General features: G+C 38.6%; 2 protein-coding genes and 1 non-coding gene across 6 annotated transcripts in view; 1 reads left to right on the plus strand and 2 right to left on the minus strand.

The window, feature by feature from the left end:
* Positions 1-1,929: 1,929 nt before the first annotated feature.
* Positions 1,930-11,270, minus strand: LOC138426605 (tripartite motif-containing protein 64-like). Its single transcript, XM_069565316.1, has 6 exons — positions 10,749-11,270; positions 10,150-10,245; positions 8,861-9,091; positions 8,080-8,102; positions 6,589-6,686; positions 1,930-2,636 (listed from the first exon to the last, which is right to left on the minus strand). Exons 1-6 carry the CDS (start codon positions 11,157-11,159, stop codon positions 2,143-2,145), a joined length of 1,353 nt encoding a protein of 450 aa, XP_069421417.1. The 5' UTR covers positions 11,160-11,270; the 3' UTR covers positions 1,930-2,142.
* Positions 3,933-4,004, plus strand: TRNAW-CCA (transfer RNA tryptophan (anticodon CCA)). Its single transcript has one exon. It is a non-coding gene; the product is annotated as a tRNA-Trp (tRNA).
* A 6,902-nt stretch (positions 11,271-18,172) lies between the features above and the next one.
* The window catches only part of LOC138427298 (glutamate carboxypeptidase 2), a 72,407-nt gene continuing 64,481 nt past the window's right edge, over positions 18,173-26,098 (minus strand). For 3 of the 4 annotated variants that reach the window (XM_069566643.1, XM_069566644.1, XM_069566642.1), the window contains 2 exons: positions 22,025-22,117; positions 19,017-20,085 (listed from right to left, as the gene is read on the minus strand). In XM_069566643.1, the coding sequence (XP_069422744.1) occupies positions 19,896-20,085; positions 22,025-22,117 (283 nt within the window). In that variant the 3' untranslated portion in view covers positions 19,017-19,895. Of the gene's footprint in view, positions 18,730-19,016; positions 20,086-22,024; positions 22,118-26,098 lie in introns of those variants that run through there. The other variant, XR_011251946.1, reaches the window with a different exon arrangement.

Below are 26,098 nucleotides of genomic sequence, written 5' to 3' on the forward strand. Positions count from 1 at the left end.
GGGGAACTATATACTTTTATTTCATTTCCATTTATATGGTATTCAGATATGGTTCCCTGCTTCCAGTGACTTTTGTTTTTAACTAATCAATTTTTTTTTAATTGGAGGCTAATGACTTTACAATATTGTGGTTGTTTTTGCCATACATTGACATGAATCAGCCCTGAATGCACATGTGTTCCCCATCCTGAACCTCCTCCCACCTCCCTCCCCATCCCATCCCTCAAGGTTATCCCAGTGCGCTGGCCCTGAGCACCCTGCCTCATGCATCAAACCTGGAGTGGTGTTCTATTTCACATATGGTAATGTACATGTTTCAATGCCATTCTTTCAAGTTATCCCACCCTTGCCTTCTTCCACAGAGTCCAAAAGTCTGTTCTTTATCTTTGTGTCTCTTTCACAGTCTTGCATATAGGGTCATCGTTACCATCTTTCTAAATTCCGTATATATATGCCTTAATATACTGTACTGGTGTTTTTCTTTCTGACTTACTTCACTCTGTATAATAGGCTCCAGTTTCATCCACCTCATTAGAACTGTTTTTTTTTAATAGCTGAGTAATACTCCATTGTGTATATGTACCACAGCTTTCTTATCCACTCATCTGCTGATGGACACCTAGGTTGCTTCCATGTCCTAGCTATTGTAAACAGTGCTGCAATGAACATCAGGGTACACGTGCCTCTTTCAGTTCTGGTTTCCTCGGTGTTTATGCCCAGCAGTGGGACTGCTGAGTAGTATGGCAGTTTTATTTGGATTCCAGTGACTTCTAAGGGCACTTTTTCACCATATCATCACAAAAGAAGATAGGATAACACCACTGAACAGCATTTTCTAACCTGTGCTCAAATGGTCTCTTCTAATTACTTTGTTACTCAGTGAAGCCCATTTATTTTCCTTACTAAATGTGAAGTGTTGAGCTTAGTCTATTACTTTAGCTACATTTTAGAAAACCTTATCAGTGGTAGAATAATTCTTGTTTATATGAATTCCTTAATTCAGGCATTTTTCATTAATCCACCTAATACTTGAATTCTATATGCTGCATTGGGTAGTAAAAACATAAAAGATAAATATATAACATAATAGACATAAAATGCTAGGGATGATGTCAACAAAAGAGAGGAAATTGATTTACAGATTTACAAAAAATTCAACTATTTTGAGGTTTAAAATATTGACTGTATAATTCTATTTTAGGACATCTATTGTGGATCAGTAGATAAGAATCTGCCCTGCAATGCAGGTGAAGGTGGGTTCAACACTTGGTCAGGGAACTAGGATCCCACTTGCCCCAGAGCAACTAAACCTGCTTGCTGCAGCTACTGACCTTGCCTGCTCTGGAGCTCACATGCCACAACTAAGACCCAGTGCAGCCAAACAAATAAGTAAAGTATTTTGGAGCTTCCCTCATAGCTCAGTTGGTAAAAAATCTGCCTGGCATGCAGGAGACCCGGGTTTGAATCCTGGATTGGGAAGATCCCCTGGAGAAGGAAATGGCAACCCACTCCAGTATTCCTGCCTGGGGAATCCCATGGACAGAGGAGCCTGGCAGGCTACAGTCCATGGAGTCACAAAAGAGTCAAACATGACTTAGTAGCTAAACCACCACAAAAGGTAAATATCGTCTCTTCTTTCTTGGAAATTTCCATTAAGTACTAAAATTATCTACTAATTTGAGGAAAGTTTGCTCAGTATTATGATGAGATGGTATATGCTTAGAGGGTTTGTAAACATTAATGGGCATTGGAAATTTGGGGGGTGATTGATATGTTCTGGAATTAGATATTTCTGGTTTCACACATTTTCATATATTTCTAGAAGACATTGAATCATGTGGTTTAAATGCAGTGATCTTTATGGTATATAATTTTTAGTTTAATAGAATTGTTACTTAAAAAGGAAGAAAGGCAATAGATTATATTCTATTAAATATTCCATAAAAATTTTATTAAAAGAAAATTTAATTAACAAATTAATGCATAGAGCATGGTTATGCCATTTTGTAAACATACAATCATTATATTACATTAAGTAACAATGTGCTTGGACAGTCAGGTATCCTGTGGCCTCACATGAGGTTAAGGACAGCAATATCCCCAGAGAAGTAGTTTTAATAAATGGTCCCAGAAGTGGGCAACTCATGGAGACCTAAGGCAAAGAAAAGGCTTCAGAGGGGAGGAGAAGGGGGAAGGAAGGAAACTATATATGAGGGAACTCCTGAAAACATCATAGAAACTCACAGCTCCATTGTCATAATCCAGAAACACGCCAATCCTACCCAGAGGCCTTTTCACATACTGAACTGAGGGTCGAGCGTTGGTGAAGAGACTATATTGATCATTCACATTCATAGAAAAGAGAAGAAATGCTTCTTCAGAATCAATGCTGATAGTGGTATCACTTGTCAAGATGTTTTTACAGACTCCCAGAATCCAGTTGGAGGACTGCGTCACATCTGCCTCCCAGTAATGCCTCCCGGAGGTGAAGGCCCGAGCTCCCCAGGCCACAAAACTCTCCCTACCCCGGGGCTGTCTGGACATGCCATGGTCATCATCTCCAAACATCAGACTTGTATTATCCTCAGAAAGGCTCACATTATGAAAGGTCATTTTTTGACGCAGAACGTTATCCACTGCAGAGAGAACAAAAATCAGGTCAGCAACTGAGATTTCCATGTCATGAGAGATAGAATCTCTCAACTCAATAAATTCTTACATTTTCCTTCTTCCAAGGAAACAAAAAACAAAAAGCAGATGGAGTTCAGACTGGTTTTCTGTGAAGAATAATTATTATTAGTATCTAGAGCATATAGAAACATCTCAAATCAATTAGCAAAAGGAAAAAAAGACAGATATATGGAGAACTGTGTGAAATCTGATTTAATGTCAGTCTCTTGATACTTTGCCTCAGGACTAACCTAAACATTCTTTTTTCTTTTGTTTAGAAATCGTTTCTTATTTCCTTTGTCTTTAATAGCATGAAAAATGTGGATGACACGTTACTATCATATGGACATTTTTGGGTTTTATTCTGTACCAATTATTTTCAAAGGCCTAAAATTTTATGAAAAGGCATAAATGAATAATTTGGGACCTTCTAAAACTATGTTCTGAACTCATTCTATGAGGCCACCATCACTCTAATACCAAAACCTGACAAAGATGCCACACAAAAAGAAAACTACATGCCAATATCACTGATGAACATAGATGTAAAAATCCTTAACAAAATTCTAGCAATCAGAATCCAGCAACACATTAAAAACATCATACATCATGACCAAGTGGGCTTTATCCCAGGGATTCAAGGATTCTTCAATATCCACAAGTCAATCAATGTAATACACCACATTAACAAATTGAAAAATAAATGCCATATGATTATCTCAATAGATGCAGAGAAAGTCTTTGACAAAATTCAACATCCATTTATGATAAAAACTCTCCAGCAAGCAGGAATAGAAGGAACACACCTCAATATAATAAAAGCTATATATGACACCCCCACAGCAAACATTATCCTCAATGGTGAAAAATTGAAAGCATTTCCCCTAACAGGAACGAGACAAGGGTGCCCACTCTCACAACTACTATTAAACATAGTTTTGGAAGTTTTGGCCACAGCAATCAGAGCAGAAAAAGAAATAAAAGAAATCCAGATTGGAAACGAAGAAGTAAAATTCTCACTGTTTGCAGATGACATGATCTTCTACATAGAAAACTCGAAAGACTCCACCAGAAAATTACTAGAGCTAATCAATGAATATAGTAAAGTTACAGGATATAAAATCAACACACAGAAATCCCTTGCATCCCTATACTTTAATAATGAGAAAATAGAAAGAGAAATTAAGGAAACAATTCCATTCACCATTGGAACAAAAAGAATAAAATACTTAGGAATATATCTACCTAAGGAAACTAAGATTTCCCTGGTGGCTCAGAGGTTAAAGCGTCTGCCTCCAATGCAGGAGGCCCGGGTTCGATCCCTGGGTTGGGAAGATCCCCTGGAGAAGGAAATGGCAATCCACTCCAGTATTCTTGCCTGGAGAATCCCATGGGTGGAGAAGCCTAGTAGGTTACAGTCCATGGGGTCGCAAAGAGTCGGACACGACTGAGCGACTTCACCTTACCTTACCTAAAGAAACTAAAGACCTACATATAGAAAACTATAAGACACTGGTGAAAGAAATCAAAGAGGACACAAATAGATGGAGAAATATACCATGTTCATGGATTGGAAGAATCAATATAGTGAAAGAAAGCATACTACCCAAAGCAATCTACAGATTCAATGCAATCCCTATCAAGCTACCAATGGGATTTTTCACAGAGCTAGAACAAATAATGTCACAATTTGTATGGAAATACAAAAAAAAAAACCTCTAATAGCCAAAGCAATCTTGAGAAAGAAGAATGGAACTGGAGGAATCAACCTGCCTGACTTCAGGCTCTATTACAAAGCCACAGTCATCAAGACAGTATGGTACTGGCACAAAGACAGAAATATTGATCAATGGAACAAAACAGAAAGCCCAGAGATAAACCCATGCACCTATGGACACCTTATCTTTGACAAAGGAGGCAAGAATATACAATGGATTAAAGACAACCTGTTTTACAAGTGGTGCTGGGAAAACTGGTCAACCACTTGTAAAAGAATGAAACTAGAACACTTTCTAACACCATACACAAAAATAAACTCAAAATGGATTAAAGACTAAATGTAAGACCAGAAACAATAAAACTCGTAGAGGAGAACATAGGCAAAACATTCTCCGATATAAGTCACAGCAGGATCCTCTATGACCCATCTCCCAGAATACTGGAAATAAAAGCAAAAATAAACAAATGGGACCTAATTAAAATTAAAGGCTTCTGCACAATGAAGGAAACTATAAGCAAGGTGAAAAGATAGCCTTTGGAATGGGAGAAAATAATGGTAAATGAAGCAACTGACAAACAACTAATCTCAAAAATATACAAGCAACTCCTGCAGCTCAATTCCAGAAAAATAAATGACCCAATAAAAAAATGGGCCAAAGAACTAAATAGACATTTCTCCAAAGAAGACATACAGATGGCTAATAAACACATGAAGAGATGCTCAACATCACTCATTATCAGAGAAATGCAAATCAAAACCACAATGAGGTACCATTTCACACCAGTCAGAATGGCTGCGATCCAAAAGTCCAGAAGCAATAAATGCTGGAGAGGGTGTGGAGAAAAGGGAACCCTCTTACACTGTTGGTGGGAATGCAAACTAGTATAGCCACTATGGAGAACAGTGTGGAGATTCCTTAAAAAAACTGGAAATAGAACTGCCAAATGACACAGCAATCCCACTGCTAGGCACATACACCGAGGGAACCAGAATTGAAAGAGACATGTGTACCTCAGTGTTCATCACAGCACTGTTTATAATAGCTAGGACATGGAAGCAACCTAGATGTCCCTCAGCAGATGAATGGATAAGAAAGCTGTGTCACATATACACAATGGAGTATTACTCAACCATTAAAAAGAACCTATTTGAATCGGTTCTAATGAGGTAGATGAAACTGGAGCCTATTATACAGAATGAGTAAGCCAGAAAGAAAAACACTAATACAGTATAATAAAGCATATATATGGAATTTAGAAGGATGGTAATGATAATCCTGTACGCAAGACAGCAAAAGAGACACAGATGTTTAGAACAGTCTTTTGGACTCTGTGGGAGAGGGTGAGGGTGGGATGATTAGGAGAATGGCATTGAAACATGTATATTATCATATGTGAAATGAATCGCCAGTCCAGGTTTGATGCATGATACAGGATGCTCAGGGCTGGTGCACTGGGATGTCCTTGAGGGATGGTATGGGGAAGGAGGTGGGAGGGGGGTTCAGGATGAGGAACACTTGTACACTCGTGGCAGATTCATGTCAGTGTATGGCAAAACCAATAAAATATAGTAAAGTAAAAATAAATAAATAAAATATTATTTTATAAATAACAAATAAAATAAAATATTTTTTAAAAAATTAAAAAAAATTAATAAAAGTATGTCTGGCTAACCATGTTCACATATCCTTCAGCTGTTTTGAGATTGATCCAATAGCAATACAATTATTCTACTTAAGCCATTTTAGTCTTTCTTGTTGATTTTTTTTTCTGATAACAAATATTCTTTTACAATGCAGTTTTTTATAAAGGCAGTTATAACATAAAGCATATTAGAACCCAGCAAGGACATATTTAACTTTCAAGAGTGAAATAACTGAGTAAGCAAAATATTGATTGATATTTTGATTGACTGATCTTCACAAAACTAAATTCTATTTCTTTATAATCACATGAGCAACCTGGTTGCTCTTTTATTGCTCTGTCTATGACATAAACATATGTCTGGCTTTAAATCATCAGTAAACTCTAGGTTGCAAAGCTCAATTGTGATTGTATTAATATAGGCAGAAAATACGTAGCAACTTTGTAAAGTTATGTACTAACTTGATGTCAGAAAATGTAAAATAACAGAAGAAAGTTCCTTCCTAGGAAGCTCTCATGAAATGCAGTCCTGATCACCACAGGGATGACTCTTACCTCTGAAGTTGTTCAGTGTGTCTAGGATTCCAGTGACAGGCCAGCAAGTGAGCTCTGGGTTCACTGACTGAGGTTTCTGCATTTCTACCAAGTCAGTCCTGTAACAAATGACATCAATATATGTCAAGGCCAAAGGCTAATCATATGAACATTAAAAAAAGAAAAAAACAATTTTATTCCAGGATATGTTGTCAGAATTCTCTTATTTTTTGGTTAATTGCATATGTATTATATTCTACACACTTGGGAATATAAAAATGTTACTATATTCTTTTCTAAATGTAAGTTATGTCAAATTGCAACTTCCCCATTCTTCCAAGACATGATTTCAGTTTTCAAATCATTGAATTTCATTCCCTCCCTCTATTCCATCTCAGGTAATGCAAAGATCCTGGGCAGTTTACAGAGACACAGAAAATTCAGGAAATTCCTTTGAGACTTAAGATAGCAAGTAGTTATCAAGGATACAGTCTATTAATACAAGGAAGAGTTCACTGAGTGAGACACCTTTGTTCTTGTCAGCCCAGAAAGGGAATCCAATTAAAGCCTGGCTTCTCTGGTCCTGGAAGCCTAATATCCCAGAGAACACCAGGAAGTCCCTCTCTGAGGTCCTGCTTACAAGAGGGCTTGCTGTGATGAAACAGGCTGTCACTGCTACTGGTAGGAACAAAATCATAGCCCTTTTTTCCATTCTTAGGGAATCTCCCTCTTTACTCTCTTATTCATCTTCCAGCTCACTATGGTAGGTGCTTCCTTTTTGACAGCTTAGAAAATTCCCTTCACTAAAGTTTATTGTGAGCTTCCCAGATGGTGTTAGTGGTAAAGAACCCCCCTGCCAATGTAGGAGACATGAAACACGGGTTTGGTCCCTGGGTCAAGAAGATCCTCTGGAGTAGGGCATGCCAACTTACTCCAGTATTCTTGCCTGGAAAATTCCATGGAGCCTGGAGGGTTTCAATCCATGGGGTCACAAAGAGCCAGATACGGCTTAGTGCATATATGTCAATTCCATATTCTCAATCTATCACACTCAAACCATTCCTCCACTCTAGTTCTGAATGGAAAATGCTTAGAAAAAACTTTCAGAAAGTTCCAAAAGGTAAAACTTGAAAATGCCAAATAACAATGAACTATTTACATGTCATTTAAATTGCATTTATCTATTAGGTGTTGCCTTGAGAATCCCATGGACAGAGGAGCCTGGTGGACTTCAGTCCATAGGGTCAAAAAGAGTCAGACAGGACTGAAGCAACTTAGCACACACAAACATACACACATAAGTAGTCTACAAATGACTTAAAGTGTATGGGAACATGCTTATAAGATATCTGCAAATACTATGCATTTTCAATAAGAGATTTTTCATTCTGGAATTTAGATATTCAGGAGGAGCTGAAAGCAATTTCCAATGGTACCAAGAAAGAAATGTGTAACACACTTAATCAAACAGAGAAAGTTGATCAGAATTAAAAATCATTAACTTATACTCACATCTCTAATACATTTCCCAAGGCCTGCAATGGAAAAAAAAAAAGATGTTAATCATGAGAGTTCTGTCCTTCCACATCTTCTGTACTGTTCCTGATTGTTCAATAAGGTATTGTCTTTCTAATTTTCTTCTAAGGAACAATCAGAAGCCATGTTAATAACAGAGCTTAAAGTAAAACATGATGGGCTTCCTCAGGGCACATTAAGGAAGGAAGGAGGCCAGGGAGAGTGTGTTAAATGATGCAGCCACATCTAGGATTCCAATGTCACTCATTGCCCATGCTACTCCCAAGGAGCAATTTCACCATCTATGATAACAATTAAAGCAAAACAGGGAACCATGTAAGACAAACTCTAGAGTGCCTTGAAACTAATGACCAATTCTGACAATCTTGCTTAGAAAATGGGCAAAACCTCAGTGTCTGCACTAAGTTTGGGATAACAACCAAGTGACAAAGGTTTAGGATAACATCTACTGAGATTTATTCCAAGAAGTTAACTTGACCCCTGGTCACAAAATATTGCTGATTTTGGATCATCTGTCTGAATAGTACTCTGGATCAAACTGAACATATCTGGCCCTATGTTAGCTAGAAAAAGGGCAAAAATCTTCCTAAGATTACCAGGATATGATAAAATAGGAGATTAGACAAATATAATAATGGGGGTCAGGGAGCACCATCCCTTAGCTGAGAGTAACAGTATATGCAGGGAACATTTCAGTGTCACAGCAGCTCGTCTAGAAGAGTGTCTCTCTCTCTGAGGACGGACCCTCCTTTCTCACCTGGAGCAGCTCCATGTCCGGCTTGCGGCACAACTCACTCAGCTCTCTATACGTTTCTTTCAGACTTTCTCTCTGTTGAGTCATTCTGAACACACTCTCCTTGAGTTGGTGACAAATTTCATTTGCTTCTTGCTCCAGGGCCTCCAGGTGCAGTTGCTCCTCCCTCTGGAGCACTGGATGCATCCTCTGATATTCAAGCTTGATCATCTCTTTCCTTAAGGCCACAAACTTCTGATGGGATAGTGGATTCAAAGCATTGATTAAGTTCACATTTAAAAGAAAATCTCAAATATTATTTCCTAAATATTATCAAAAAAAGCTCTTGAAAAATTTTTGCCTCACACATCAAAAGGTCTTGAATACTTGTTGGTCCTTCTGGTCCATCCTTTCTCTTAGTGCTTAGTCTCTGCCTGTGTATAAATCAAGCTATCTGAGGGGTCCCTGGCTCTCTTCCTAGGAGAATTCTTCAGGGTTCTTCAGTCCAGTCCCTCAGTGGGGTCCAACTCTTTGCCACCCCATGGACTGCAGCACGCCAGGCCTCCCTGTCCACCACCAACTCCCAGAACTTGCTCAAACTCATGTCCATTGAATCAGTGATGTCATCCAACTGTCTCATCCTCTGTCATCCCCTTCTCCTCCAGCCCTCAATCTTTCCCAGCATCAGGGTCTTTTCCAATAAGTCAGTTCTTCCCATCAGGTGGTCAAACCATTGGAGTTTCAGTTTCAGCTTCAGTCCTTCCAATGAATATTCAGGACTGATTTCTTTTAGGATGGATGGGTTGGATCTCCTTGCAGTCCAAGGGGCTCTCAAGAGTCTTCTCCAAAACCTCAGGGTTCTTACTCTATCAATTATTTCCTTTCTAACCTGAATGTTGTTTTTCTCTTTTTTTTCTTTCTCTGATTTTTCCAAGTATTCTTCTATGAGGCAAATCCCACTTAGTAAAATTTTTTAAATATGCTCTATTTTCCCTCTAGGTACTACTCTCCTCTCTTTCTCAGTCACACTGAGTGCAATATTGTCTTATACTTCACATCTGAGAACATTCATTCAAACCTTCAAAACTTGCCCTAGGCATACTTTTCATGTTTTGGTTCTCCAACACACCAGTATTCTTCGAACTAGAATGCATTGGCCTGTTCTAATTGTGATTACTGATAGGTCATTTGAAAACAATACTTTTCCAAGAAAGAGACCAATATCCTTTAAGGGGAACTTATAGTGACCTAAATGTCTAAGCTAGCATTCTATCGATATCTATACAAATAATTAGGAACATTTTTATTCTTACCTTAAATGACCGAGCCTTTTTAGCTTCCTGATTCAGAATGAGTTGCACTTTTTCTCTCATTCCCCATAAATAATCCATTCTATTCAGAAGTTTCTCCTGAAAAATATCCATGAGATTTAGTGATATGGAAGATGATATCATAAGTTTTATCCCTTTATTCATGAGCAAAGGCAGTTGTTGGTAACACAGAAATCTTGAGTTAGAGTATTGTGGTCCAGTTTTCCCACATGAATCTAATTTGACTGGAACATTTCAGTGTCAAAGTGACAGAAGAGCATTCTAGAGAATTGGGGGGACTTTACAGATGATGAAATCCATTTCCTAAGAAATTGCCACTCAGACTCTAATACAGCACGAGGAAGAAAGCCTCAGGCTCCCATCAGAAGCCTATGTCCCTGGTGCCACCCACCCCGGGATGCTGCATTTCCACGTGTGTGGACATTTGGGCAACAACACTGAAAGGACACATTATATGTGAGGATCCACATTCAGAAATCCCACCTCCACTATCTCCACCCCCATCACCATCACAGCTTCCTCATCCTCCTCTCTGACTTAGGAGCCTCTAGATCCCAAACTGCTCGAGAGGCATCACCTACCCGGGACTCCTCAGCAGCCCTGGGTATCGGACTGTGGCTGTGAGCTGCGTGCTCGGGGCGTTCAGAGCAGGGCCCACAGAGCAGGGTCTGGTCAGCCTCACAGAAGAGGCCTTTGGCTTCCTGGTGTGTCACACAGATCTGCTCCTCAGAGCTGTGGTTGTGGTCAGCTCTGGCCTGTCTGGCAAGGGAAGCCAGCCTCTTGAGGGCAATGTTGGTTTGGAAATCAGGCCTCTCTGATAGTCCCCTGCACTCAGGGCAGCTCCTTGGAGTCTGGCCTTCTTCCCAGCAAAGGCTCAGACAGGGACGGCAGAAGCTGTGCCCACAGTCTATGGTGACGGGGTCCAGGAAGCAGTTCATGCAGATGGAGCAGGTGAGTTCACTCTGGAAGGCTTCCAGTGTGTCTGAATCCATGTTTCTAAAAATGAAAGAGAGAAATATAGAGTATAAGAGAGAGAAAGTCTTTCTTCTGCCCTGATCAGGGGAAATAAAGTCTTTGGACCAAGTCTTGTCTTGAACCCCTAATTAATTTCCATATTTACTTACCCCCCCCAATACAAATCTAGAAATGTTGAATAGAGAGAGGTTGGGATCATGGTTTGATACAAATGATGAAATTAGATAGAGAGCCCCTAACATCTTTTTTCGTATAAAATAAACCATGATCTCAGTCATACCTAAATTACATGGAAAAGCTAAAGATTAGATCAGAGGGTAAATGTTACGATGATTCCAGAGTTACTTTTATTAGCTGATTGGTGTAGAAGTACATATGTATTCTCAGTCTGTCTCCATCTTTCTCAACAGCTCTTCATGACTCACTGACTAGATCCTGAGCCTGCACACACTTCATCTCTATGCTGATGTTCTCTTTTGCTTTGAAGTATCATATGTGCTTTTTTTTTAAAGACAAGCAAAATTGTTTGCAAAGAATTTAAACTTAATATAATCAATGCTGGCTTTAATTTTGAAGTTCCAAAACTATAAACATTTCAGTGTTTGCTTCCAACTTAAATAGTAAAACTCCTTCCTTTAAGACAAAAAAGAAATAAAAAAATATGTTATTTCTAGTTCAGGAAAACTATTTTTCCTGGAATCAGTTTAGATCATCAGAGTTGGTCATATTTTGAACTAGTGAACATTCAAGCTACAACAATAATCACTAAAAATTAATCAACTGGTTTTTAAAACATAAGAAAAATGTTTGAATGTACACAAGGTTTCCTGTCTACACTAGAAATTCCAGAGTTGTAGTTAATGGAAACAATTTAATATCCTCTTTGTTTCTACTATTTCTCTCTTTGACAAATGCCACTTCTTGGGAATCCCTTTTGGTTGATTGGATCCACTCTGAAAACTGCAATTCCAGACTGCAAACTAATGGTTTTAAAAAGGTAACAATTATGACCTTTACAAGAAGGTATTCTGATTAATTTCACCCATTTAACTCATGCTATTCTTTGTAAAGACTACGAAATGTATACATCATTTTGAACATTTTAGGAGTTCTACAGATTTTATAAATACTCATGTCTTTAGGAATGTCTTTTAAGATCCAAACACATCTAATGACCTAAAAGGTAATGGAAAATATAAATTTTAGATTAAATAACTTAATATTACAGATAAAATATCTGCCACAGATATTCTCAATATTGGTGTCATCTTCCAAACCTAAGAAAACTACTTGCTTACTTGAACAAGAGCCAATCTAATCGTTAATTAAATTCAATATTTAATTAAAACAAATATTTAAATGGAAAATATTTGGATAAGGGAAAGTAAGCATGAAGATGTAATTTCAGTTATCACACATTGTAACTAAGTATTTGGTTTAACTACATGATTCTTGTTATCTTCCCTGTCTTTGAGAAGTTGAATGTAACAGGCTACTTCTTTCCAAGGCTGAAAATTTAGCTTTGGTCAAAAAAGACAGAAAGTAAACTCTTGCTTAATTGAACAATAACATCAGGTTTAAGATGCCTTTGGAAAAATTATGAGCAGTGATGTGCACAGTTATATTTATAGGTAAAAATTATTGACAGGGCCATTACAGACTTCTGATCAATGACTACAAAATGTTCAGTAGTACAGAACCTAACACCATGGACTAAAATGCCCATCAAATAAGGACATAGTTTGATGAAGAGGAAATACAGTAAGCTCAGTCACTTCAGTCATGTCCGACTCTGTGCAACCCCACAGACGGCAGCCCACCAGGCTCCCCCGTCCCTGGGATTCTCCAGGCAAGAACACTGGAGTGGGTTGCCATTTCCTTCTCCAATGCATGAAAGTGAAAAGTCAAAGTGAAGTCGCTCAGTCATGTCCGACTTGTAGCAACCCCATGGACTGCAGCCCACCAGGCTCCTCCATCCATGGGATTTTCCAGGCAAGAGTACTGGAGTGGGGTGCCATTGCCTTCTCCGTTAGAATGGCCTAGAAACTGGCAAAAAATTCATTATGAATATAATCACTTCTATACTGATAACATTAATGATCATGATAATATGAAAACAATAGGAGAACCTAATATGTGTTGCTTACTATTTCTAGGCATTGGATTAGCTCCTGTTATATAGGTTAACTATTTTAATTTTCTGAACAATGCTAACCAGTTTTCTATTTTTACCCCCAATCTGTAAGGAAGTGACTTGACATAGAGTGAGTAAAATAAGCAATTTGTTTACAAATCTCACATGGAATAAATGCTTGATTCAGTGATCACATAGAGATATTACTGTTGAAATTAAAAACAATCTTTTGTGTCCATAATTACCGTTACAGCTTACTTAAGTGAATATAGCAGAATCATTGTACCTTCATCAAACTCACCTTTGGGTTCTGTTAATGAAAATTTCCAATCTTATTCAGTAAGTAACTCTGTTAAATTCAGGATGGAGTTTAGGTGCTCACCTCCTTGTGGCAGAAACTCAAAAGTATCCACAGACCAGCCAACTCCAAACACAACAGCTCTGACGTCTGGAGAAAAAGAGCTTGGATCTTTGCTGGATGCTTTATATATGCTCTGAGGACCACACCCATTTCTTAACAAGCTATAGTTATGAGCCCTATAAAAAGGTATAGGTGCACATGATTAGATTTGGAAAAGTTGATTGATTAGATTTTGGATGCCATTGATTGAAGTCAAACCTTTGAAACCTACTTAATCCAATCCCCATGATCCAAGCTCTAGTAAAATGTAATGACATTACTTTACACTTGTAATCCATGAAGTTGTAGTTTGGGAAATAAATGAACTCCCCAAATATGAATTTCATCTCTCAATTTAATGAACTAATTATAGCCCTAACTGCATTGACTCATCACTCACTAGATTTATTCATCTGTCTGAGTTTGCCTGCGTTCCTTCGGTGACAATTCTTCAGAAAGTGGAATCCTTCACATTCCGTTTTTCAACCCCCAAGCTCCTCAATAACACCACTGCTCTGGTCCTTACAACCTTTCACTCTTTTGTGACGACTATTCTCAAACTTCTCTGAACTAAAATTCTCTCAAATTTTATTCTTTTCATTCAGTCCTCCATGAAATTCTTTCCTCTAAGATTTGAGTTTTTTTGTTTGTTTTGTATGTGTGTGTTTGGTTATGCACTATGGCCTTTTTTCTGTCCATAACTGCACACACAATAGGTGTTAATGACTGCTTTCTAAAACTGTCCCTTTACTTCCCTCCATATATGATTTCACTCCATTCAAGAATAGAAACATTGATACTATGTTGCAAAATTAGTGATTACATCATAGTTGTATACTATATGATTGACTAAGAAAGTCCTAGACAATTTGAGGAAGAAATATTATATTGACGGTTAAGTATGGGCAGCTATCTTTTAAGGTTTTCTCTATTTTTTACAGTGTTTTCATTCTAGCCTTCAAAAACATTTTCTTACTTTAACCCAAGATGGGTCATAGTGCTTCACTCAAGAAAGGAGAATAGACATGAAAATTTATTCACTTTAAAATTTTTATTGAAATATCATTGATTTACAATGTTTAGTATGAGGTATACAGCAAAGTGAATCATTTACACATATACATATAGCCACTTTTTAAAAGAAAATTTTCCCATATATATCAATACAGAGTAATGAGTAGAGTTCCCTGTGTGATACAGTGGGCCCTTATTTATTATCTATATATTATAATGGATATGTCAATCTCTCAATTTTTCTGCCCCTTCTTATAAATTGCTAATCATAAATTTGTTTTCTACATGCGTATCTCTTTTTTAAATAACTTCATTTGTACCATTTTCTTAAGATTCCACATATAAGTAATGTCATATGATATTTTTCTTTTTTTTCTCTGACTTCTTTTCTTCCTTGTCCTGACAATATCCAGGTCCATCCATGCTGCTGCAAATGGCATTTTGTTCTTTTTTATGGCTGAGTAATATTACATTGTATATATGTATGACATCGACATCATCTTTATCCATTCATGGAAAGGCAAAAATATATAACACTGAAAAATGAAGCCTTCAGGTCAGTAGGTATCCAATATGCTACTGGAGAGGAGTGGAGAAGGACCTCCAGAGCGAATGAAGAGGCTGAGTCAGAATGGAAATGAAGCCCGGTTGTGGATGTGTCTGGTGGTAAAAGTAAAGTCCTATGCTGTAAAGAACAATACTGCAGAGAAACCTGGACTCTTAGGTCCCTGAATCAAGGTACACTGGAAGTGGTCAAACAGGAGATAGCAAAAGTGAACATTGACATTTTAGGAATCAGTGAACTAAAAGGGACTGGAATGGGCAAATTTAATTCAGATGACCATTATATCTACTATGGTAGGTAAGAATCTCTTAGAAGATATGGGGTAGCCATCATAGTCAACAGAAGAGTCCAAAAGGCAGGATTTGGATGCAATCTCAAAAATGACAGAATGATCTCTGTTTGTTTCCAAGGCAAACCATTCAACAGCATGGTAATCCAAGTCTATGCCCCAACCACTAATGCTGAAGATGAGGCTCAATGGTTCTATGATGACCTACAAGACCTTCTAGAACTAACACACAAAAACAGATGTCCTTCTCATCATAGGGGACTGGAATGCAAAAGTAGGAAGTCAAGAGATACCTGGAGTAACAGTTAAGTCTAGCCTTGGAGTACAAAATGAAGCAGGGGGAAGGGTAACAGAGTTTTGCCAAGATAACACACTGGTCTTCCACCATCTTCCAACAATACAAGAGATGACTCTACATGTGGACATCACCAGATGGTCAATACCAAAATCAGATTGATTATATTCTTTGCAGCTAAAGATAGAGAAGCTCTATACAGTCAGCAAAAACAAGACTGGAGCTGACTGTGGCTAAGATCATGAACTCCTTATTGCCAAATTCAGACTTAAATTGAAGAAAGTAGGGGAAACCACTAGGCCAGTCAGGTATGACATAAATCAAATCCTTCATGATTATACAGTGGAAGTGACAAATAGATTCAGGGATTAGATCTGATACAGATCTAACGTAAGAGCTGAACCATAAAGAAGGCTGAATGCTGAAGAATTGATGCTTTTGAACTGTGGTACTGGAGAAGACTCTTCAGAGTCCCTTAGTAGCAAGGAGATCAAACCAGTCCATCCTAAAGGATATCAACCCTGAATATTCATTGGAGGAACTGATGCTGAAGCTGAAGGTCCAGTATTTTGGTCACCTGATGCAAAGAGCTGACTCATTAGCAAATACCTTGATGCTGGAGGCAGGAGAAGGAGGCAACAGAAGAGGAGATGTTTGGATGGCATTACCAAGTCAATGGACATGAGTCTGAGCAAACTCCGACAGATAGTAAAGGACAGGCTGTTGTCCATGGGGTCACAAAGAGTCAGACACAACTGAGTAACTGAACAAAAATCCTTAATATTATTCAATTAAAAGACTGTATCCGTTTTTTTTTTTTTTTTTAAATTTGTGCAGTTGTATAACAAATACATAGTGGAGACTGCCGTGGTGGTACAGTGGAAGAATCAACCTTCGAATGCAGGGGACACAGGTTGATGGGTCCTGGAAGATTCCACATGTCTCAGAGTGACTAAAGCCCATATACCACAACTACTGAGCCCAAGGTCTAGAACCTAGGAGCCACAACTCCTAAGCACGCATGCTGCAACTACTGACCATATGCCTAGAGCTTGTGTTCTGAAACAAGAGAAGTCACAGCAATGAGTAGCCTGTGTACCACAATGCAGAGTAGCCCCTGCTGCTGCTGCTGCTGCTAAGTCGCTTCAGTTGTGTCTGACTCTGTGCAACCCCATAGATGGCAGCCCACCAGGCTTCCCCGTCCCTGGAATTCTCCAGGCAAGAACACTGGAGTGGGTTGCCATTTCCTTCTCCAATGCATGAAAGTGAAAAGTGAAAGTGAAGTCGCTCAGTCGTGTCCAACTCTTTGCAACCCCATGGACTGCAGCCTACCGGGCTCCTCCATCCATGGGATTTTCCAGGCAAAAGTACTGGAGCGGGGTGCCATTGCCTTCTCCAGAGTAGCCCCTACTTGCCACAAATAGAGAGAAGCCCATGCAGCAATGAAGACTCAGCACAACCAAAAATAGGTAAGTTAAATTAGGAAAAAAATTTTTTTTAAGAAATGCATAGTAGGAGGAAAATAGATGTTGAGTGCCAAAAAGAATAAGCTGTCATTGCTGGGACTTGAATGTGTTCAGAATCTTTGCATATCTTCTCCATACTTTGTTCTTTATCTCAGGTAGCCAGACACTACAGCCTGAGATTGCAAAACTTTTACACAACTTGGTTTCCAGCAGGCTGTGGAACGACATTAGAGGGTAAGAGAAAGAGAGAAGCCGCTGTTATTTCTTCTCTTCCTCTCTACCTCAGGCACCATCTCCTTCATGGCTTCAGCCTGGAACTGACTCTGAGTCTGACTCTAAGGATAATTAATATCATTACCACCCTATCTCCACAGCCTAGTTTGGTGATGGCTTTCTTGCTGATGCTAATCTCTGGGTGGTTCCACTATCTCTTGTTTCTATTGTCGCCTCTTATTTCACCAGTATAACCAATCCCTTGCATTACATTCCCTCTTTTTTAAATGCCCCAGAATTTTTTTGAGCTTTACCGATCCATTTTGCATTTCATATTTTAGAGCCTCAAGACCACAAATTAAAATATGAATCAGGGACTTCGCTGGTGGTCCAGTGGTTAAGAATCCACCTTCCAATCAGAGGACCCTTAGTTGGGAAACTAAGATCCCACATTTCACAAAACAACTAAGACTCAATGCAGCCAGTAAATAAAATTTTTTAAAATGTTAATCGGTTCCAGGTAACAAATTATCCTTTATGAAATGAAGTAAATGTAACGTAAGAGAAGTAATCTCTTCTAAAATGGACTAAGTATGCCCTATTTGTGCTTCTCAGAGGAGAGCATAATCTTTTGTCTCTTTTTTGTTCCAGGGGTTTTTGTTTGTTTGTTTTAATTTTTATTTTTACTTTATTTTACTTTACAATACTGTATTGGTTTTGCCATACATTGACATGAATCCACCACAGGTGTACATGAGTTCCCAAACATGAACCCCCCTCTACCTCCCACCCCATATCATCTCTCTGGATCATCCCCATGCACCAGCCCCAAGCATCCTGTATCCTGCATCAAACATAGGCTGGCGATTCATTTCTTACATGCTAGTATACATGTTTCAATGCCACTCTCCCAAATCATCCCACCCTCTCCCTCTCCCTCAGAGTCCAAAAGTCCGCTCTACACATCTGTGTCTCTTTTGCTGTCTCGCATACAGGGTCATCATTAGCATCTTTCTAAATTCCATATGTATGTGTTAGTATACTGTATTGGTGTTTTTCTTTCTGGCTTCCTTCACTCTGCATAATCGGCTCCAGTTTTGATTTACATATCACTCAGAGCAGTTCCTGGTGGCTTCCTGATGGTTCAGACTGTAAACAATCAGTCTGCAATGCAGGAGACCCAGATTCAATCCCTGGGTCAGGAAGATCCCCTGGAGAAGGAAATGGCAACCCACTCCAGTATTCTTGCCTGGAAAAATCCCATGGATGGAGGCACCTGGCTAGCCCATGGACTAGCAGAGTTTAGCTGACTGAGCAACTAACAGTTTCACTTTTCATCGCTGTCAATCAGCAAGTTTAAATATTTGTTTAAACTAGCTAGAGAAGGGAATGGCAACCCACTCCAGTACTATTGCCTGGAAAATCCCATGGATGGAGGAGCCTGGTAGGCTACAGTCCATGGGGTCACAAAGAGCTGGACACCACTGCGCGACTTCACTTTCACTTTCAACTAGCTGAAATTTATTTAAAGGTACATCTATAAATTAAACATGTTAAAGATATATGAAGTATTGCATTTCACTACTACTTTCCCTATTGATTCAACTCAGTTATCCAGTTATATGAAACACTTATCTTTGCCTTTCAGGTATGGTGGGTGAACCAAACAAGATAGTCAGCCTTGTCCCCCAGAAAACATACCACATAGTTGTGTGTGAGTCGCTTCGGTCATGTCCTTCTCTGAGACCCCATGGACTGTAACCTGCCAGGCTTCTCTGTCCAGGGGATTCTCCAGGCAAGAATACTGGAGTGGATTGCTGTGCCCTGCTCCAGGGTATCCTCCTGACCCAGGGATTGAACCCACATCTCTTAAGTCCCCTGCATTAGCAGGCAACATTTACCTTCAGGGTGACTAGACCAGAGCTGCCCAACTACTGATCGAATACAGCAATCCTCTCAGCCCTGGGAGGCCAGGCAGACCCAGATCCCGGGCTTGACGAAGCCCTGTGGATTTTCCCCTGTGTTCTGTAACAAACTGATGCTCTCTACATGTGCAGTGACAGGAACAGATCTGGAAGTGTTGAAGGAGACATGATTCTCTGATAATGCCACCTAAGTGTATTAAAATTTTAGGCACTTCTTACTTTCATCATTTAGTTCAACTTCAAAATAACTTTCTATAATTTTAGAAGAAAAATATCTATCTTTCTTACTGATCTATAAGAAGAAGAAAAGAAACACCAAGGTAGATGTATGTATCTATCTATACCTATGTATATATATGTACACAACTTTACCTTTCAGTTTATCAGTACATCCAACATGATTCTTTCTGATACATCATACCAATTCAGTATGCGTTTTATGAAGAAATTTCTTAGGCGACTTCTCTCAGAGTCCCTGCTGCAGCCTGCACTGTGAAGGCTGCAATAGAAATCTGTCTTTTCACTTCTTCCCAGGCCTTGGATGGGTCCGCTCTGTTTTCAATATCAAAGAGAGCGTCGTAGATCCCGGGGAATGACTCCCCCATGTACTTGTTGTGGCTGCTTGGAGCATAGATGATATGCCTGTTGATAGAAATAGTTTGCTATCAGTTGCTCAAATTACATATACAAGGGAAGAAACAAGGGCGCTCTACAATTCATGGATTGTATAACTCTAATTGCCACTTGTCAACTAGACTTCCAAGTTCAATCTCCAAAGACTATGAAGTATGTGGTAATTAACTATATTTTGACTTTAGACAATGACCTAAAGTGGCTCAGAGCAACAAAAATGATGACAATGATAGCAACAGCAGCTTGTCACCTACTATGTATCACACTTAGCATTAAATTATTAACCTATAATTTTTCTAAAGGGTTTCCCTGGTGGCTCAGTGGGTAAAGAATCCACCTGCAATGCAGGAGACTGCCTGCAACACAGCAGCCCTGGGTTTGATCCCTGGGTTGGGAAGATCCCCTGGAGAAGGAAATGGCAACCCACTCCAGTATTCTTGCCTGGGAAATGCCACTGACAGAGGAGCCTGGCAGGCTACAGTCCATGGGGTCACAAAAGTTAGACATGACTTAGTGAGTAAACCACCATAAGTTTCCTAATTCTTGAAAATAAAGTCTACAAAATTGATATTAGCATCTTAAAGAGGAGGAAATTGAGGTCTGGGAGATGAACTGATGAATCTCAGTGTATACTGTAAAGAAGTGATGACTTCAAAATACCATTCTATCTTCTGAAATGCAGAATAATAGGGTCTCATTTGTGACCTAGCCAGTTATTGTATGGACTTCCCTGGTGGCTCAGAGGTCAAGAATCCGCCTGCCATTTCAGGATATGTGGGTTCAATCCCTGGGTTGGGAAGATCCCTTTCGGAGGAGGGCATGGCAACCCACTCCATGTTCTTGCCTGGAAAATCTGTGGACAGAGGAGACTATGGGGCTGCAAAGAGCTGGGCATGACTTAGTGACTAACAACAGTAATGACAACATGTCACTATGTTTTTCTCCTACTTAAAAAGGAAGTCGTGCTGCAATACGTAGCACCAACCGAGAATCATTAAAAAACAGTTTTGTAACATTCAACATGACCTTGGAAGAGGCTGCTGTTTTACTGAAGGAGCTAGTGAAAGTGAAAGCAAAGGTCATTCAGTTTGTCCAGCTCTTTGCAACCCCATGGACTGCATTCTTCAGGCCAGAATACTGGGGTGGGTACCCTTTCCCTTCTCCAGGGGATCTTCTTCCAGCTGAGTCACAAGAGAAGCCCAAGAATACTGGAGTGAGTAGCCTAGCCCTTCTCCAGCGGATCTTCCCAACCCAGGGATTGAACCGGGTCTCTTGAATTGCAGGCGGATTCTTTACCAACTGAGCTATGAGGGAAGTGCACATAATAACCTTGGAAGAGAAGGACAAGTTCCACAGTAAAAAGACAAAAAAGGAAAGGGGCACAGTGCTGCCACCAGGGGGAGACCATTCACTCTGTTTGGATGACACCCTTAGTCTTAATTCCAATTCTTCACAAATAATCCCTGCACATAAACATGGGATCATTTCTGGCTGGTGAATGATCCAATTCTTTCTGAATTCTTAGTAAGATCAACCTGGGGACAGTTGATGGTTATCAGAAATAATTAATGATTATCAAAAATTAGGGGAAAAATCTATTAACATTAAGATAATAAATAAGTATATATTTATTATGCCTTATGTATATGCATAAGTACACATTTAAAAGAAAATAAAAAGGGGCTAAAGGTTATGTATACCAAAGGGGAGATTTTTATTTTCTACTTCTGACTTCCTCAGTCTTCTAAATTTCATACAATGAGCATATACTCTTTTATATATGGAATCAATCAAAAAAGATAATAAAAACCTATACTAATCATTTTATATAAATTTACTACATATGTTTTGGAATTTTTTGTTTGCAAGAAATCAAATACATTTTTGCCACAATGCAAATAATAAGAAAAAATTTTATTAAAATGAAGAGCCATATTTTTATCCTTACCTATAGAAAGGCCTGTCTGGTAATCCTAAAGGATCAGTAAATGCTCGTTCCAAAAACATCAGTTGATCATTCATAATTCTTAATAATATTGGGCTAGAAAAGGAAAGGCATAAGTTGCAGCTTCACGAAAATAGGTGCACTACCCAGCAAACTAAACATTCAAAACACATCTAAACACAGCTAATTTTAAATTCCTATAACATGCAAATTAAGAACAGTAGCATGCATAGTTATATTTCTTTAAATCCCATAAAGTAATATTCTGCTGAGGCTTATAATTAGGTCAGAAAGAAAGAAAGAAATATCATATATTTAATCCATATCTGAGGAAACTAGAGAAATGGTACGGATGAACATATCTGCAGGGCAGTAACAGAGAGTGCAGGGAATGAAGTGTGGACACAGGGGCCTGGGCAGGAAGGCATGGATGAACTGGGAGATTAGGATTGGCATATATACACTACCATGGATAAAACAGACAGCTATTGGGAACAGCTACAAAGCACAGAAAGTTCAGTTCAGCGCTCTGCTGACCCAGATGGGTGGGACGGGAGCCAGGTTGAGAGGGAAGTCCAAGAGGGAGGGGATATATGTATACATATAGCTGACTCATTTCTTTGTACAGCAGAAACTAACACAACATACAATTGTAAAGCAACTATACCCCCAACTTAAAACACAAACCAAAACAACCACTAAAAATGTTCAGTGTGCCAATGGAAAAAATTATAGTAATTTTTATTTACACTGAAATCGCTAACTATAAACCTAGGTATTCAAATAATAGGCAAGACTTTTTCATTTTAAGTATCCTAATAATCTGTTCATAAGTCATTTAAATATTGAAATGGATTAGTATATTAATATTTAGTAGGGTGCCTAGAGACTTATATTTACCAAATGATGGCTAATAATATTTTATTGTTTTTAAAGACAAACCTACATGAACACAGGGATGTTGCTGATTTTGTCCTTTCAACGATATTTGAATGCCTGTCAGGTATCAGACTCTTCCTGCTTACAGAGTTCACATTTCAAAGTGTGCAGGAGAGTGTTACTGTAATAAAAATGCCTCAATATACCTGAAAATTTACCAGCAATCCTGGAGTAGGGCAGCAATATGTTGTTAAATTCAATATATTGTCATAATTTAATTAACTAATTAAAAATAATCACTACCATAAGGAATCAAATTACTTTATATAAAAATGAATTATCTCTAGCTTTGTTATGTCTTAGTTTTAATAAGAAAACCATGTGACCATTACTATTCTGAATGTTTATAAAATATATTCCTTTTAATCATCTAGGCAATCCTTCAAGTTATGCACGAATAGCAGCCCCATTCTATAGATGAGATATTCAGATTCAGTAGAGAAATAACTTGCCCAAGTTCACATCTAGAAAGTTTTAGAGTGAAATAGGAGCTCAGTGGGCTTCCCAGGTGGTACTAGTGGTAAAGAACCCACCTACTGATGCTGGAGATGTAAGAGACATGGGTTCTATCCCTGGGTCAAGAAGAGTCCCTAGAGGAGGGCGTAGCAACCCATTCCAATATTCTTGCCTGGAGAATCCCTATGGACAGGGGAGCCTGGTGGGCTACAGTCCATGGAGTCACACAGAGTTGGACCCAACTTAAGCGACCCAGCAGCAGCAGGAGTAGGAGGTCAGTACTATTCCTTCAACTGCAGTATGTCAACAAAAGGCAAATTGAATAATTAAAGGCCACAGAATTTGGATATGAGCTATTTTCAACATTCATTTATTTAGCATCAAGAACTCAGGTTAAGTGATAGTATAAAGGTAAACCGTGGGCACAGACTTTACCTGTGAACAGTCCACATTAACTAATAAAGAGGAAAATTGAATGAACCATAATTTGAAAAGGTATCACAACTTTCTGAACCAAATTCATAAAGCATTGCTAAGAACACTGAAGGGTTAATAGGGTAGCAGAGATGTGCCTGCAAACGGGTCTCTCTGCTCAGGCTGAGTGTCCTTGCATACAAGGCGTTCTGCCAGAGTCTGGACACAGCCTTGAGTTTAATGGTCCCTTGCAAACGAGGGAGCATTCCCTTCTTGAGATAAGAAGGAGATGAGGGCTTTGGGCAGACTCTTCAGTAGACAGAGATTTCACTCCCCTTTGCTGTACGATAACATGTATGCACCTGCACTGTGCTGAAAAGGCTTATTCTTACAGTCTGAAATTCTGCCTAAGGACGGCTTTATAATAATAAACGGCAATTAGTTTGCCCAGTTGTTCCTCTGGCCAGAGTGGTGTCCTGTCTGTCTTTTGTATGTCTTGTATGTTCTGTGTCATTTCACTCGTAGTAACCAACAGAACACAGAAACTCATGTGAATATACACACACACACCCCATTCGGATGTTCCTTGTTCAACACAGTAAGTCACTTGAGTCGTGTCTTACTCCGTGAGACCCTATGGACTGTAGCCTGCCAAGCTCTTCTGTCCATGGGATTTTCCAGGCAAGAATACTGGAGTAGGTTGCCACTTCCTACTCTAGGGGATCTTCCTGACCCAGGTTTCGAACCTGAGTCTCCTGCATCTCCTGTCTCCTGCATTGGCAGGCAGATTCTTTACCACTAGCGTCACTTTGCAGGTTTCAAACTAAAACATCCCTGGGAGATAAATACTCAGAGCACCAGACTTATGTAAACAGGATCTATTTCCACCAGAAGTATGCTGGCCTCCCTACGGAGACTGGAGGAGGCTAGGTCTTGAGGTTGAAAACTATGTTACCATAAAGGTACCAAGAAGTCAACACTCTGTTTTCTTCAATGGGTTAAGACATTGATTGAAGAAAAGCAGGATTCATGAAGTGTCTCTTCCACAGATTTCAAAGTTTGGTTAAGAAATTCTACATCCACTTTATTTTAGTCAGCACTTACTCTTATTATGTACAAACCACAGCTCCAGGTGTTTCAGGGTATGCATACATAATATAGAGATACAAATTGTACTTTAACTATCACCTAGAGATAATAAGATAAATCCAGAAATACTCAAGGAAGTGAAAGCCCAGTGTGCTAGATTACCATACTATGCCACCAGGCAGTTCCCCCACAAGGAAGAAACATCATTTATTTAATGAAGGAAAATCAGGCAGTTCCCCCACAAGGAAGAAACATCATTTATTTAATGACAGAAAATCAGGCAGTTCTCCCACAAGGAAGAAACATCATTTATTTAATGACAGAAAATCAGCTTTATAGACTGGAGTGGGTTGCCACTTCCTACTCCAGGGGATCTTCCCAACTATACAGTGTTTGACATTACTCTAAAATTTATTTATCATTGGTTATTTTTACTTAGATAAAAATTTGAAAAGAATTATAAAGTATAAGGGAAAAAATCTTCACATTCACCTAAGGATAACACGATTATTATACTAATTGCTTTTTTGTAATATTTTCTGTGTATTCAATAAAATAGTGTATATGAACAATTTTATGACCTTTTTGTTTGCTTAACATATTATTATACCTTAATAAATTTCTTTTATAATTATCAATTTTAATGTTTATAAAATGTTTAAATTGGTGGACATCCAATTGTTTAGTAATTTCTGTCCTGATAGGTATTACGGCTGCTTTGAGTTATTTGATATTATAATTTGATTTTTTCTATGAGAAGCCATTTCATTCTCTCAGACTTGAGACCCTTTCCTGAAGGAAAAAATTTCAAGAAATAGAAATACTACAGCAGAGTGTAAGAACACTGTCATTGCTCTTAATAGCAATTTCAATGCTATCAGAAAAAATAAAGCCCAACAGCATCAGCTTCAGTGTACTGCCTGCAGCAATTTGCACAAACAAATTTTAAATTGCTACTCACTTGATATGAAAATAATACATTTTTATTTGTGGTTTTGGAATTACTAGTAAATTTGAATTTTTTTCTATTTCTGTATAAATGATATGTTATTTTTTAATTCTCCTGTCTAGTGTCAATATTTTCCACTTTGTCTTTTGGATTCTCTAATCAGTTTTCAAAAACAAATTTCTTATAATATCTGTATTACCCCCATTCATATTTTCTGGGTATTTATTACC

This window comes from Ovis canadensis, chromosome 21 (genome assembly GCF_042477335.2).
Source record: "Ovis canadensis isolate MfBH-ARS-UI-01 breed Bighorn chromosome 21, ARS-UI_OviCan_v2, whole genome shotgun sequence".
Lineage (NCBI taxonomy): Eukaryota > Metazoa > Chordata > Mammalia > Artiodactyla > Bovidae > Ovis > Ovis canadensis.